This window comes from Alnus glutinosa, chromosome 3 (genome assembly GCF_958979055.1).
Source record: "Alnus glutinosa chromosome 3, dhAlnGlut1.1, whole genome shotgun sequence".
Taxonomy (NCBI): Eukaryota; Viridiplantae; Streptophyta; class Magnoliopsida; order Fagales; family Betulaceae; genus Alnus; species Alnus glutinosa.
In genome coordinates this window covers 37,885,464-37,899,869 of record NC_084888.1, presented here as the reverse complement: position 1 = coordinate 37,899,869, position 14,406 = coordinate 37,885,464, and the positions used below count along the sequence as shown (strand labels likewise).

Genomic DNA, 14,406 nt, shown 5'->3' with positions numbered 1-14,406 from the left:
TCCTTCTTCTCCCAATCTTTGACCCGTAATATTACCCGCATAACATTTATATTTTAACTGCCATATTAATTCATGACACGGTCAATGGTCATCTACACTTGCTTCATTAATTTTATGATTGGTTTTGTTTACCGATTATAGAAATATTAATGTTATATATCTTATTTTTTTATCTTGATAATATTGGCGTAGCACTCTTTAAGTCTTAATATATATATATTTTTTTAATACTATAATTATCTCACAGTATTGGCCTGACAATTTTCTAATTATTTAAAATTTAGTAATTATATGAAGCGCTTATTTTGTCACTGGTAAAACTATGATAAGAAGCAAGTTTGAAATGATTAAAAAAAGGATTGAGCGTTGAAAAACACAAGGCAAATTTAGTACTTCAAAGACTGTTACGTTTCAAAATTACGCGAAGAGGAAAAGATCAAACGAGATCTCATAATTTGTCTCCCCCTTTATGGTATTTAATCTGCGTTGCCAATTAATATGTAAAAAAGTAAGTCTGGATTAGGATTTAAAGAAGAGAGAGGTAAAGGAAATTAGGAAACAAATATTCATGACGTTTGGTCAAGAAAAGCATATAAAATGAGAGACTGTCGTGGACGGTGGGGTTAAGACGAGTATTCGCCTTTGGCACTATCTGTGGAAAAAAAAATTAATAATAATTTTAATTTTTTTTTTTTGGTATCAAATATCAATCGAGAAAAAAAAAAAAAAATGTTATAGAGTTTATATTTGAATTAATGAATAGTATGAGTAGCGAGTGGCTGGTAAAAGTGCCATCTGTCAGGCACCAGCTGGCCAGGGTGCCCACCACCATTGACCCCCATTCCCCAGTCAACGGACTCTTGCTCTATTATGAGATTTGGTTTGGTTAATTGGTGGACCACAAATGATGCGTTGTTAATAATCAGGATGATTATGGCCGCACAACAAGATCATAAGTCGTAACAAACAAAACGAAAAGAAAATTAGAGTTGACTTTTGGGGTAAATTGCACAGAAATGTTGCTGACGAAACAAACGTAAAAATTACTAGTAGCAACGGTCGTCGCAGGGCAGGGAGGGGGGAGAGCGCGTTGCCAGTTGCCAAAAGTAGAATAGCGAGATTAAAGAAGAGGGAGAAATGGTCGTACACGTAGGATGACACGTCGTTCGCGCTTTGAATGGCATCGGCGCCTCTCTCCCTGTAAAACTTCCTTCTTTAAGTCCTTCACCTTCCCGTCTCTCTCTCTCTCTCTCTCTCTCTCTCTTTGGTGAGAAACAAACACAGAAAGAGAGAAGGGACTTTAGACAGCTCCTTTTGCTTTTCTTCTCTTTAATATTCTTCTTTTAGTTTTATTTTGGAGGGTCGGGGGTTTGACTGTAAAACCTTTCCAAACACGAAATGTGAACGAAGAAGAAGAAGAAGAAGAAGAAGAAGAAGGAATTCGTGGAACAGAAGTCGTCAACTTTGCGGGAAAGAATAGAATTCTTTCAAATTTTCCAATTCTCTCTCTTTCCACACAGGTTCGTGTTCATTTCCCCTTCCCTCACCTTCATATACATTATAGAAGATACGCCCTCCCTTCTTTGTTTTCGTTACACTAAATCAATTACAAGTAGCATACACACAATCTCTGGATCTTATATATTCGTCTTCCAATCTCAAGGTATCTGCTTTATCAACTATAATTCGACCCGATCTCACTGCTTTCCTTTGTAATCAATTTTCAAATTTTGCAGATTCTAACTTTTTGCTTCTTTTCTAATTTTCGTGTTACATTGTTATGCAATTAACTCGCTGTTCTTAGAATCTCCCTGTGTTTAACCCACCCTATCTCATATTTTTTTGGCTTTGTTAAATAATCGGTTTAGTTCAACTCCTTAATTGCTCATGATGATCTATAGTTCCTTATAACCTTGATCCAGCATTTTCCAACTTGGTACATTTAAAAATAACCCATTTCTGTAGCACTGGCATTCAATTTCAATTTTTTTTTTTTTTTTTTTGGCTTTAACTCCAGCTCCTGCATAGCTTAAGCAACTACCTCATGTGTAAATTGAAGGTTGACCTTACTGAATCAATTCCTCTCGAGTTAAGTTCCTGGGTGTTAAATTACCACTTGTTCCAAATCTTAAGTGGATAGGGATGGATGAATTTAATCATTTAATTTATATTCTAGGTCTGAGTCCTCTTAATTCTTTATGTTTAATTTCATTGCAGCCCTTTTCATCCACAAGTTCCATGTATTTTGGGTATCCGTTCAGAAATTTATACAAATTTTTCTTTAAAGAAACAAAAGACTTGAATGCTAGCAAATGCAAATGCAAATCCACGGCATCTACTTGTTGATGGAAAACTTTAACAGGTCACAGAGGTCAAGCTAATTCCAAATGCAATTAGCAGTAAAGTGAATTTTTTTTTCTTCGAATCTGACTTAGAAGGCAAAATTTACTCTGACAATGGCATTGCTGCATCTGCCTGAACTTCCACCCGGTATTAAAGTAGCTTTTCAGGTTACTTGAGTTAGTTTTTTATGCCTAGAAATCTTTGGGACGATCATTGAGTCAGAGATTAATGAGTTAAAACACGACCAAATCTAATGGTTTACTAAGTTAATATGATTGGGCAACTTCATCAAAGACAATTGAAAACTACAACCTTTCGATATAGCTTCTACTAATATTAAGTCATCTGTAGAATTTTCTTTGCTCTTTATTGTCCCACAATTTGCAATTACAAAATCTGTCATTTGTACATTTATCTCATGCTTGTATATCTTTGTTTCTATCTGAATGCAGATGGTGAGAGCCTCATATTATTTCAGCAAAAACTTTCATGGATAAATCTGGTATTTAATATATAATTTTCTGTCAAAGTGGGTGTTGGAAGCCTAATCTTTGGTTGATCACGACCACATATTTGGACGAAGATGACCAGTGGGTTGACTACTAAAGTTCGACTGGTTAGATGCCCCAAATGTCGTCAGCTTCTTCCAGAGTTGCCAGGCCATAATATATTCAAGTGCGGTGGATGTGACACAATTCTCCAAGGTAACAATCTAAAAGATTTAAGAACAAGATAGATGAACTCTGAGAATACAGATTAGTTTATGGTTACATGACTAGTGCTGGGAGTAGAAATAAACAATTCAGGAAATCTCTAAAACTTAAGATGTGGGCTTAGGATGATTATAATCCTCTACTATCTCAACCTCATGTAATTTTTTAAAATTATTTTATCAAATGAAAATAAGCTAACAGACATTGTTATTCTCCTTGTATTGGAATAATTTTCAATATAAAAGATTAAAACAGTGTGTTGTTCCCCATTGTATGGACCCTTTACTACTACTGCTTTCTTTTGATGGACCTTCTTTACCATCTTCAGGTTTGACCATCACGTTCACCCATTTTATCTGCCTTCTACAGATAATCTTTCTAACTTTAAAGTTTTATATTAATTATTTAAATCCTCTTCCTGTGTGCAGCAAAAAATCGAAAAGATGACGTGAAAAGCAGGGAAGTTGGCTTACATGAAACAGATGCTGCTCGGACTAATGCATTGGATCTTGTTCCTGAAGATAAAGAGCCTAGCTACTCTAGTCATAAAGATATTCTTCCTTCCTCGGGAGAATGTGCTTCGGACCAAAACAATGAGAGGGATCAAAGACAATCTGGGGATGGCAATGGTGAGCAGCTTGGAGATATAAATTTATCAAACGAAGACCAGAACAGTGAGCAGGATGAAAGCCAGTCTAGGGATAGCAACGATGAGAAGCTTGGAGGTATAAACTTATCAAATGACGACCAAAACAATGACATTGCTACAATTGAATCTTGGGACTGCAATATCAAACAGCCTGGAGTTTCCAATGAAGTGTGTTTGTCAGCTGAGCTCGTTCCTTGTGGGAATGAAGAGCCATCACCAATGGCAGGAGCAAATTCAGAAGTAAAGGAAAATGGTGAGGACTTACCATTGGCCGGAGCAAACTTAGAAGTAGGTACCAATGAAAGTGATTCTAATTTCAGAAGCTTGAGTACTGACAATATAGTGGCTACAACGGGAAGTACTTCTATTGTTACTCATCATGGGCCAGCAAGGGAAAGCATTTCACCAGATACCCTTAGATCTTCCCCTAATGAACAGTTGGAGCAACCTCAGAAAAGTTTTCGTGTATTTGACCGGTTAAGGTCCACAGATACGATAGAAACCACAGAGTTTGCCACTCCCTGCTCTGAGCTCAGCAGTAGATTTGGAGAGATGTCTAAATCCCCAACAACAAGTTACTATGCCTATGAGGGCAGTGTATCTTCTTATGATGGGACGGATGACCAATTCCCTGAACATCAGATGCATTCATCCAGGCGTATTGCAAACTTCATTCTTTCTGAAGAAAGGCAAAAAAAGGACAAATTTCTGGTGAACAGCATGATGGATCAGAAGTATCTTGTCAGTAAAGGAGTTTTTTCATCCACTAAGAAGTATTCAGCCAATAAACACAACAAAATGCATCAAGATGAATTGCTGGAACCCACAACCCATGGCCGCCCAGAAAGAAACTGGAGGAGACACGAGAGAGAAAATTATCCATCTAGGGTGCCTTTCTATGGAATGGGTTCCCTTGCTGGCTACGAAGATGGCGGCCCTTCAAATCAAGTGCATAATCAGTTCCACCACAATACAAGCTTTCAATCATCCGACAGGTCTGATTACCTTGAACAGGACAAGACGAAATTGCTGCAAATGGTTTCTGAATTGCAGGATGAAATTAACAAAAGATGCTATCTAAATGGAAGGGTTTCCACTTGGGAGGAAAAGCATATTCCAGCTTACTATGATCATGAGGCACCTGAGAGGGCATTTCGTAATGACTTAATTCATCCTAGGTTTCCTGGAAGAGGCAGGCCGGGAAGCAGCCGGCTCCAGCATGGCAATTTCTCGCACATACCTTTCTCAGGGGAGGCAACAAGCAGTAGACATGAAGCTCATCACTCTTGTCTCCATTGCTATCCCCAGGACTGGCAGTGCTCAGCACAGTTGCCTCCTCCCTCCACCCTTTTCCATAATAATCGGTTATGTAGGCCCCATACCGGTAACAGTTTTTACAATTCTTCCTACAGCTCCTTGCCTTCAAGTCCCCAACGGTATTTGAACTCCGACTTCCCTATACGCACACGTGAAACAAAGTCTGAAGAGCAGAGGCATAAAGATCATGAGGCGAAGAAATACCATTTGGCTAAGCGACATTTCCGACCCATAGCAGGTGGAGCCCCTTTCATAACTTGCTATAATTGCTCCAGCCCACTGCAGTTACCTGCAGATTTTCTTCTCTTTAGAAAGAGATTTCATCGGCTAAGGTGCGGTGCTTGTTCAGAGCTGCTCAAGTTTTCCCTTCAAAACAGAACCCATTTAGTACCATTTGCACCGAATGCCATGGACCCTCCTCCAAGTGAGGCCGATGACTATAGTGATGCCATTAATAGGAGGTTGGTCTCAGCATCTCACGTCATTGCTTCTTCAAATGTGGATCCTGTGTCATGTTCTGATGATTACGGGCTCTCTTACTGTAAAAGCTGCTCCACTGATGGAGATCCTCTTCCCTCCACGTCCTTTCATGCCCTCCAAGGCAATGTAGATGAAAGAAATATGTTGTCTGATCCTTTCAAGCCTGTGGGTGTGAGACAGGAATCTGTTTTGAAGCAGTCCCATAACAAACATAAGAATTTCGTGGAAAGGTATGAGTTAGCTGGACCTTCCTCCAACACGTCCATAGCAGAGATACCATCCTCCTCAGAAATTGAGGCCAGATCAAGCTCCCCACTTCATCGGCTCATGGGTTATTCTTCACCGAGCCAGGTCATAAATGGGTCTGGGCCTTCTGTCACAGGAGGAAGGTCAAGGAGATGAGGGATGTTGTGACAGTTGTGGGGAATACGCTAAAAATGGAAACAGTGTACCCATTTTCTTGAAGGGTGAAGCATGCATTGAGGAGTCTGAGAAACCAACACCGTTGATTTGTTTTCTCACTGGGTTACTTGGTGCCATGTGGAATAAGATTCATAGATTCATCTCTTTGCTCTGAAGTATATAGAAATAGAAACCAAAGGTTTTGATTGTTGTATATGTAGATGGTCACCCAGATTTCTATTTAAATTTGTTTATTTGTGTATATTATAGTTTGGCATCTGTAATGAATATTCAAACTTCACATCTCTATTCAGTGTTTGATTTCGATTATCATATCATAGAGAGATACGTGCCATTGAATCTGGTAACAAACAAGGTATTAAAGAGATGGATTCTCAAGTGTTATTTGCTATTTTCTTTTTTTCTTCGTTGCCTTCTTTTTATCAAGGCTGCACCTTGCCTCATAAATGTTTCAGTTTCATTTTTGTGTAATTTTTTATATCCGACATACTCTCAAGATATTCCTTTGGTATCATAGTTGTGCACCTCATGCTGCCTATGCAGCTCTATGATGCAAGGGCTCAATACCCACTTTAAGTTTGCTTCTCTTGATTCTTGAACATGAAACAATGTTTAGCTGATGTTGGTCTGGTAGAGACCTTTCTATTCACTGACCATTCTGTCTGGTTTCACAATCAACAGACCATGATTAGCTTGATGTTCAGATCATAAAATTGAAGGTAAAAAGATTGCATTTGATTCAAAGGAACTTCGATTTCGAGTATTTTAAGTAGTGGGTCTCTGAAAATCATAAGATGACGATGAAAACAAAGGGTCAAATTAAATATGTCATTTTCCTCTTCTTAACGAACCCCCATAAAATAACAGGTCAGGCTTATTGGTCGCTCTTATAGTCACCGGCAGAGCAGTCAATCAGCCATTAAAGCGTATGGTGGGAGTGTGATAGATCATTGTAGCAATACGTTGCTATTGCACATGAAAAGTCCTTAGGATTGTCAAACGAGGTGGTAACGAAAGCCACATACTTGGTGATCTAATATAGATTGAAAAATCCAGAGGCAAGATACAGAAGAAAGAGGATGTCATCAACCCAGCTGGAGAAAGCCAACTTATGGAGCCTTTTCCGAAAATCTGGAACAACGCAATGACATGAGAATAGTTGGTTAAAGCCAAGGCTACAGTGGAGTTCATACAATCATCAGATGCAGAAAGCACATAAATAGAGAGGAACCAAATTAATGCTCATACGGCAGAAATAACAATAGTCCCATTATTACTAAATCATCAAGAGTACTTGAATTAAAAAGTAAAATCACAAAGTAAATATTTTCCTTCTTGCTTAGTATTATTGGATGTGTATAATTCCAACTCTGAAGTACTTCTAGTCATATCTACAAAAGTGAAAACAAAATAAAGCCTTTTGACCTAGGAGGATGTATATCTATACAACTGAGATTCACTTGAAACTGTCTCCATATTTGCTTCTTCGATTTGAAACAATGGATATCCTTTGGTCCTGAAGCATATTCAAGTTGGGAGCCAACAACCGGGTGTACCGGTCAAAATACAGAAGCTGCTTCATGAGAAGTGCAAATTCACGAGGAAATCTCAATCCATATGATTCACTAACCCGAACCTGTGGAACAGTGAAAAATATAAAACAGTTTAAAACTAGTGATTACCATTTGGCAGACCCAAGAATACAGTCACCTACCAATACAAGAAATTCCCCAACGTTTTTAGTCTTACATAATACCTTTTTTATAGTACAGGACAATTTATCCCCCCAACCTAGCCCACAGGCTGGGTGCCCCAAGAACTACTCCCCAATCCCCAATCAATGCCCCTTGCAGAACTAGAACCTCAGCCTCCTCTTTAGGGAGAGGCAGGGATTGTCAGCAGACAATAGGCTATTGGAAATCTTAAATAATACTTTTACCTGTGTAAGTAACCATGCACATTTAGCTCCATAATGCATGACATGATAACTTTGGATTCTTCATGAAATTCTATGTATTGCATATAATTCCAAGTCCGGCATCTAAGTTTAAATTAAGGACAGTTTTCGTCCAAACAAGGTTGGAAGAAATGACAAATTTTGAGGACCGTGAGGCGTCTTTGGTGTTTTCATAATTTTCTTGTTCTTTTTTCTTCTCCTAGTTAAGTGTTTCTATTGTATACTTCCCATGTGCTTGAGTAGTACTTTTCACTTTTAATGATATTTCGATTACTTATAAAAAGAAAAGAAAAAAAAAATAGCAGCCATTTGTATTGAACAATATATTGTAAAACAGCTTACCACATCAAGAAAGAGTGCATTCATTTGCCTCTCATCAACAACTAGATTAGCAGAGACAGCAGTTGCCCCTGTTGTTGTCCCCCTGGCTGTTGCTACAACTATTTCTGTATCCAAATCCTGCATTAACAATCAAAAGAAAAAAAAAATTATTCTGGACCTAGAACTTCAGTTGTACATTTTAAATTATTAATCACCCAACTGTGGAAATACATATACTTGGCCAAGGAAACCTCTAACAGTTCATATTCTTTCACCACATAATAACAATAAACAACAACAACCACAATAACAACAATGACAACAATACCTATAATAATAATAATTTTTTGATAAGCAATAAAGCTTTATAAGAAAAAAGAAACAAGTTTATCTTTAGCCTCGAATTTCCCTTTTTTCCCCCACCATCAAATTAAACTATCGCAGGCTTCATATTAAGCACCACAAACTTATGGAACAAAAAATTATTACAAAATAACTACTTTACCTAGGACCCTTACTCATTTACTTCATAGAGCTATAAAGCCATGGCATTCTTTTTCTTTTTTTTCTTTTCTTCTTCTTCGTCTGTATTTTTTTATTTTATTTTATTTTTATGACAAGGAATCTCTCTAAGGTATGGCCACTTCGTGTACTCACCACTGTTAGGTAAACTTCGGACCCATGTAAAGCCATGGCATTCTTAAACATAATAGTTAGTTTTGGACCAAAAATTTCAATAGATATCAACTGCATACGTAGACAGTTCTTGCCTGTATTGACGAAAATATCTTTTCCAAGTCTCTTGCAAAGGCCCTAGAATCAATATCCTTGTTTGTAGCCCCCATTTCAATCAAGGCAGATGCCATTGACTCATACTCTTCAGTTGCAATTGATGCCAAAAATACTTCCATAGCAGCCCATGTTTTTGGGGATATACGCCCAACAATTCCTGTAATTTAAAAAATGTAATTTGTGTTACATGCAAGAATGCTTTCATGTACAAATACTTGATGTTAATAATAACAAGAATCAGTTCACAAATCTAAAGTACTCATAAATCATTGTTTTGGTAAGGCTAATGTGACAATGCTTCAAGCCTCCTCTGGAATCAGCTGTCTCCAAGGGACGGATTCACTTAAGTATCCCCCTTTTCTGGGATGGGCAGGCAGGAATTAGTCACCTTGCCTTTGTGCTCCATTAAATATTAACTAAAGGATTTTTTCTAGGAATTGAATCAATTTAATTTGTAACTTCCATATTACATTATAGTGAATTTATTTCATTAAATGTGCTTAACATATCATCTGAGGGGATATCGCAACCTTGGCAGTGGGAATTTTATGGAAAAGGTTGCAAGTTCCAGTTTGAAAGTCTATAGGGTAAACAAGCTTATAAATATGATACCATGAGCGCTTTAGGGCGTCCCCAAGATATGTTTTCAGATACTGTCAGAATCTGATTCTTGTGCATCGTTGGATGTATCCTGAGGTGAAGTGGCCTGTCTATCTCTCATTTTTCATCCACACCAAGCAACCGAATCACAATGGATCGCAACCACACGCGCTAAGCGATAATAATACCTTTTGCTCTAAGTATACACCTTGAAAGCCAGTGATTACGGACAAAGAAGTAGATGCTTAAGCCCGCAATAGAAAGAGTTTGGGGAGCCCCTGATGGAACGGTTTTCTTACTCACTCGATAGTCGTAGCTGATATCCCAATAATTGTAGCTTCCTTCTCTTATGTTGAGAGCAAGGTCTTCCTCATCTTACTAAAGCTAAGTAATACATTGTCTTTAATCCACTTAATAGTCATCTATTTGCGCTTGTCTTTCCTTTACTGCGAGTTGAGCTATTGATCTGTCTCTGCCTCATCTTAGTTACCAACAGGACAGATCACATAGTACCTGTATGGTGTAGGTCAGATGCAAGATCAAGACCCTGATGAAGCTTTTTCTCGGGTTAAAGCTTGTTTTGTTTGGCTTATTGCCGTGGTGGTACAAGGCGAGAGTTGACGCAGCTCAGGTCGACCCCCCCTTCTTCGGAACGCAAAAAATCCTATTCTTCTTGATGAAATCCTGCCCCTTAGGTTATTCGATTGGAGCGTATCTATCTAAATGATGCTTGCTTAAAAGCATAGAATGTGGTCTTGCACTGAACTACATGGAAAATTGTGTAACTCTCTCGATTGCATTCCCTTAGTTTAAGGCAAATAGTCCCTAGTGATTCTTGGGTTGACCCTTGACGGTTGTGATACAAGGGGTAAAGTCTTTTTCACTTATCCCTAGGGCTTCTGTGATTTCTAGGGTGCAGACATTGATTCCTTCCCCATTGTAAACCATTGTTCGTCTAATCCTGCTATCTCCTACCTACGGATCACTACATGCAATTAGCTCACTTCGGGGAGAGCGGACGGAAAGAGGAGCTTGAATGACCAAGGAAACCTACTTGCCCCAAAAGCTAGATGCTACTGAGGGTCCCAGTTCGTAATCCACAAACAATTCCTACTGACAGTCAGAATTTCTTCGAATATGTCATTGAATTCATTCGAGACGTGACAAGGAAGTCCCGGGACTCTTTTTGTTGGAAATAATTCATCTGTTCAAACTTAGGGGTGACTCCTAAAAGATAAAGGGGTGCCACTTAAGATGGTTTGACCGGTAAATGTGCGAGTGAGTAATGTAAAAACATACTAAGACTTTGGTCCTAGCATACATTATATCCTAAAAGATCACAGCTAAAACTAAAACATGAATTAAAACCCATAATAAAAGAAAAATGCTTACCAAAATCAAGAAACCCAATACGGCCATCACGTAACAACCACAAATTGCCTGCATGCACATCTGCATGGAAGGATTCACAGGCAAGCAAGCTACCAAACCTGTATTAACATTTCATCAAGAAATTCATGTTTTAACACCTAGACTGAAATAAACATCAACCTTGCAAGCACATGCATGGAAAATAAGCCATTGGTCCTACCATACATTAAGGGCAGTTATGAGACTAGCCTCTGGACTAGAAACAAGCGAACTTATAGATTCTAGATCAGTAAGAGGAACTCCATAAAGTCTCTGCATTGTCAGAACTCGTCGGGTGCTGCAGTGGTGATACACTTTTGGAGCTGTAGCCTGCCTCGTCAGTCCCATGTCTTCTAAATATCTCCTAAAGGACTCAATATTTGCAGCCTCCTTGTGAAAGTCAACTTCTTCAAGCATAGACTCACGTATGTCTTTAACAATACCAACCTACTGAAAGGAAGTTTAATTACATGAAAGCTTCAAGCTATCATCATTCTAGAAACAGTGAAAAAATAATCAAACAAAATTCATGAATAATAAGGAAAATGTCAATGATCCTTTCCAATAAGGGCAGAAAAGTAAATACACCACAACAAAAACATAATATGTCATCACTGCATTAGACTATCACATGCTGATAAGTTGGGTGTAACTAAAACTTGAATTTACACCCCCAAATTTGACTGCAACAATGCAGAAGTAGAACTAAAGAAAATGCTAATGGAAGATAATTGTTAAATGTATGAAATATCTTGAGGAGGTGTTTATACTAGTCATCCAAAATAATCATTAAAGTAATTAGTTCCAAATTTGTACCAGTGATGCACGGCTGAATTCAGGATTCAAAAACTCCAATATGCGAGCAACAACGTAAACAAAATTCAGATCTGCCACCAATATATCCTCTATTCCAGGTTTCAAGACCTTTATAACTACATCCTCTTGGGAGCCTCTAAGCCTTGCACCATGAACCTAGACATAGTAAATTCTAATCTAAATCAGTCAGAAATATATTATTTAAAGAGGCGAAAGAGAGGGGGAAAGAAGATATGAACCTGTGCTATTGAGGCTGAAGCAATAGGAGTCGAGTCAACATATTCATAGACACTATCTATGGGTCTCCCCAATTCCTCTTGCAAAATGCTTTGAATGTCTTCAAAAGGAACTGCAGGAGCTCTATCAAAACAGTTCTGAAATTCTTGGACATACTCTGGTGGGAACAATGTGGGTGCAGATGCTATGAACTACCAATTGCAAGCCAAGTTATTCATTAGTTACAATGTATCTCGCATATAGAAGATAAATTAACAGCAAAGAATGAGAATCACAAAAGAAATTTATATCCTACAGGGAAGGAATGCACTTAATTAAGTGGCCATACAAGTTCGACTGCATTTTTTATTGTCATATAACTAAAATATTTCACTTCAGCCTTAAGAAGTACATCTTACTTTTGTATAACTCAATGATTTTTTTTTGAAGGGGGGGAGGGGGGGGGGGGGGGGGGGGGGAATGCAGAGAGAGAGAGAGAGAGAGAGAACTCTTGGAAAAAAACCCATCAAGACTTACCTGACCTAATTTGATATAAGTTGCCCCCAGGCGTTCAAACAATCTCCTCAAATAAAGGGGGGAAAGTAGTCCAAGCTGCAATTGGGTTGGTAATCCAGCAGATGAATTTGTTGACTGCAAAAGATGAAAAGCTGTCAATATTTCTGTCAACATCGTCAAATTTGTCACAACTCGAGGAAAGCATTAGTCATATCTGTATTATACTCCAAAAAGACTAGCCAAAGTTACAATTACAGCTCTCTAAAATCACTTATGGGACTTGACACCCATTTAACATCATCAAAACCAATCCAACTTAACTTTATAGAGTGTCACCAGATTTGTTTGAGGTTTAGGACGCCAAATTATTATTGAGCATATCCATTCATTCCAAACAAGATAATAGATAGAATCAGGTCATAGGACAGTGAAGGAAAAGACAATCTCATAGACATACAATTACACTTTTATTAAGTTGACACATCATTGGCAATAACCTTTGCATTGCTTTCAATTGAAGCATATCACAAGTGCTCATTTTCTTCACCTTCAAAGCCACACTGCAATAAGGGCTTTGACTTTTCTACGCACTCTTTTCTCACCTGATGAATTTCCCAGAAAGAGATACCGATAATGAACGGGAAGAACATCCCAAAAGGAGCGAGAGAGGTGTGAAAGAGGTACCTTGGACACATCAGAAAGCCATTCGCCGCCAACACCGATAAATGCTTGGAGACCTTGGGCCAGCCTGATGGCACCACGTGGACCAGTGTCTACGGATGTCTGGACAATATCCTCAACCAGTTTAGGCAGCCTCTCTAAACTATCTGAAAATAACAACAATGATTTAATAAAATATATATCGATTTAAGCATACAACTTTACATTTGGATCATGAAAATCACCAAACTTAACAAAAGAAATGATAGTCGGATGAGTATTTGGATTGCCACTGAAATTCGATAAACTCAGCTACTTAGCACGCTGGTCTTGAAAGAAACATGCCCATTGAAAGAAAAAGAAAAGTACCTTGGAGGCGGGTGGAAGAGAAAAGATCCTGGGCTTGAGAATAACGGGCAGAAAGAGTGAAACGCTTTGAGCCACGACCATTCGGCTGCCTTCTTTTTGAAGAGTTATCTTTTTCCGAGAATAACATCTGAGGACAATGAAGATGATGATGAAGATGGAACACCGGTATTATTGGTAAGCGACTGCCTCTCACAGCTGAAACCGCCATCTCCTCCTCAAACTTCAGCTCCAGACGCTGCCTTTCGTCCAAAATCCAAGAAATTTTTATTTTATTTTCTCTTCTTTTATTATTGATTGACACGTGGAGAAGTAATACAGCCGAAGGAAAGGACGGCTCACAAACAAATTGCGAACGACGTCGTTTGTCTAGTTGTGTGCTCTGCGGCCTCTGCATCTAAATTATCTAATGGGCCTTTCATTCGTTACGCATAACCGACACAACGAATAAGGAGAACCGAGAAAGTGAGACCACCACGTGGCACCTCCATTGCCAGATTTTCGAAAAATAATTTTTACAACATTAATAAGACTATGCATGTAGATCTCCCGTGCATGAGTCCCATCAATATATCTTGTTGTACACCTTTATATTATGTAACTAACACATTCTCACATGCATGTGAATACCACATGTATGAGTCCTACCAATATGTTTTGTTGTGTAAATATTGTGCACCTTTATGATGCGCAACTAATACATTCCTAAAATTTTAGTTTTACGTGATTAGTTAAATGAGATGGACACAATTTTCATGTTGCACCATACTTCTTTACACATAACAAGGCTTTGGAAAGAGTTGTTGGCAACCTTAATACTTAATAGT

The 14,406-nt window shown here is 38.3% G+C and overlaps 2 protein-coding genes across 3 annotated transcripts; one reads left to right on the top strand and one right to left on the bottom strand.

Annotated features, from left to right (window-relative positions):
• Positions 1 to 1,095: 1,095 nt before the first annotated feature.
• On the top strand, positions 1,096 to 6,211 carry LOC133862930 (protein ENHANCED DISEASE RESISTANCE 4). 2 transcript variants are annotated; one of them, XM_062298852.1, is made up of 3 exons: positions 1,096 to 1,520; positions 2,796 to 3,047; positions 3,485 to 6,211. In XM_062298852.1, exons 2-3 carry the CDS (start codon positions 2,927 to 2,929, stop codon positions 5,902 to 5,904), a joined length of 2,541 nt encoding a protein of 846 aa, XP_062154836.1. In that variant the 5' UTR covers positions 1,096 to 1,520; positions 2,796 to 2,926; the 3' UTR covers positions 5,905 to 6,211. The 2 variants fall into 2 exon arrangements, with proteins under 2 accessions (XP_062154836.1, XP_062154837.1); XM_062298853.1 differs by lacking the exon at positions 1,096 to 1,520 and adding an exon at positions 1,644 to 1,663.
• Positions 6,212 to 7,174: 963 nt separating this feature from the next.
• Positions 7,175 to 13,847, bottom strand: LOC133864949 (uncharacterized aarF domain-containing protein kinase At5g05200, chloroplastic-like). The gene is made up of 10 exons (XM_062301400.1): positions 13,583 to 13,847; positions 13,238 to 13,380; positions 12,575 to 12,688; positions 12,061 to 12,249; positions 11,822 to 11,977; positions 11,187 to 11,452; positions 10,988 to 11,085; positions 8,974 to 9,152; positions 8,225 to 8,341; positions 7,175 to 7,561 (listed from the first exon to the last, which is right to left on the bottom strand). The coding sequence occupies exons 1-10, from the start codon at positions 13,788 to 13,790 to the stop codon at positions 7,382 to 7,384; spliced, it is 1,650 nt and encodes a 549-aa protein (XP_062157384.1). The 5' UTR covers positions 13,791 to 13,847; the 3' UTR covers positions 7,175 to 7,381.
• Between the last annotated feature and the right edge of the window lie 559 nt (positions 13,848 to 14,406).

Excerpts from the sequence above, each read along its gene's own strand:
- LOC133862930 (XM_062298852.1), top strand. The coding sequence starts at position 2,927 with ATGACCAGTGGGTTGACTACTAAAGTTCGACTGGTTAGATGCCCCAAA. Across the intron at positions 3,048-3,484 it reads ATGTGACACAATTCTCCAAG|CAAAAAATCGAAAAGATGAC; the intron begins GTAACAATCTAA and ends TCCTGTGTGCAG.
- LOC133864949 (XM_062301400.1), bottom strand. The coding sequence starts at position 13,790 with ATGGCGGTTTCAGCTGTGAGAGGCAGTCGCTTACCAATAATACCGGTG. Across the intron at positions 13,381-13,582 it reads CTCTTCCACCCGCCTCCAAG|ATAGTTTAGAGAGGCTGCCT; the intron begins GTACTTTTCTTT and ends TGTTATTTTCAG. Across the intron at positions 7,562-8,224 it reads ATGCACTCTTTCTTGATGTG|GTTCGGGTTAGTGAATCATA; the intron begins GTAAGCTGTTTT and ends ACTGTTCCACAG.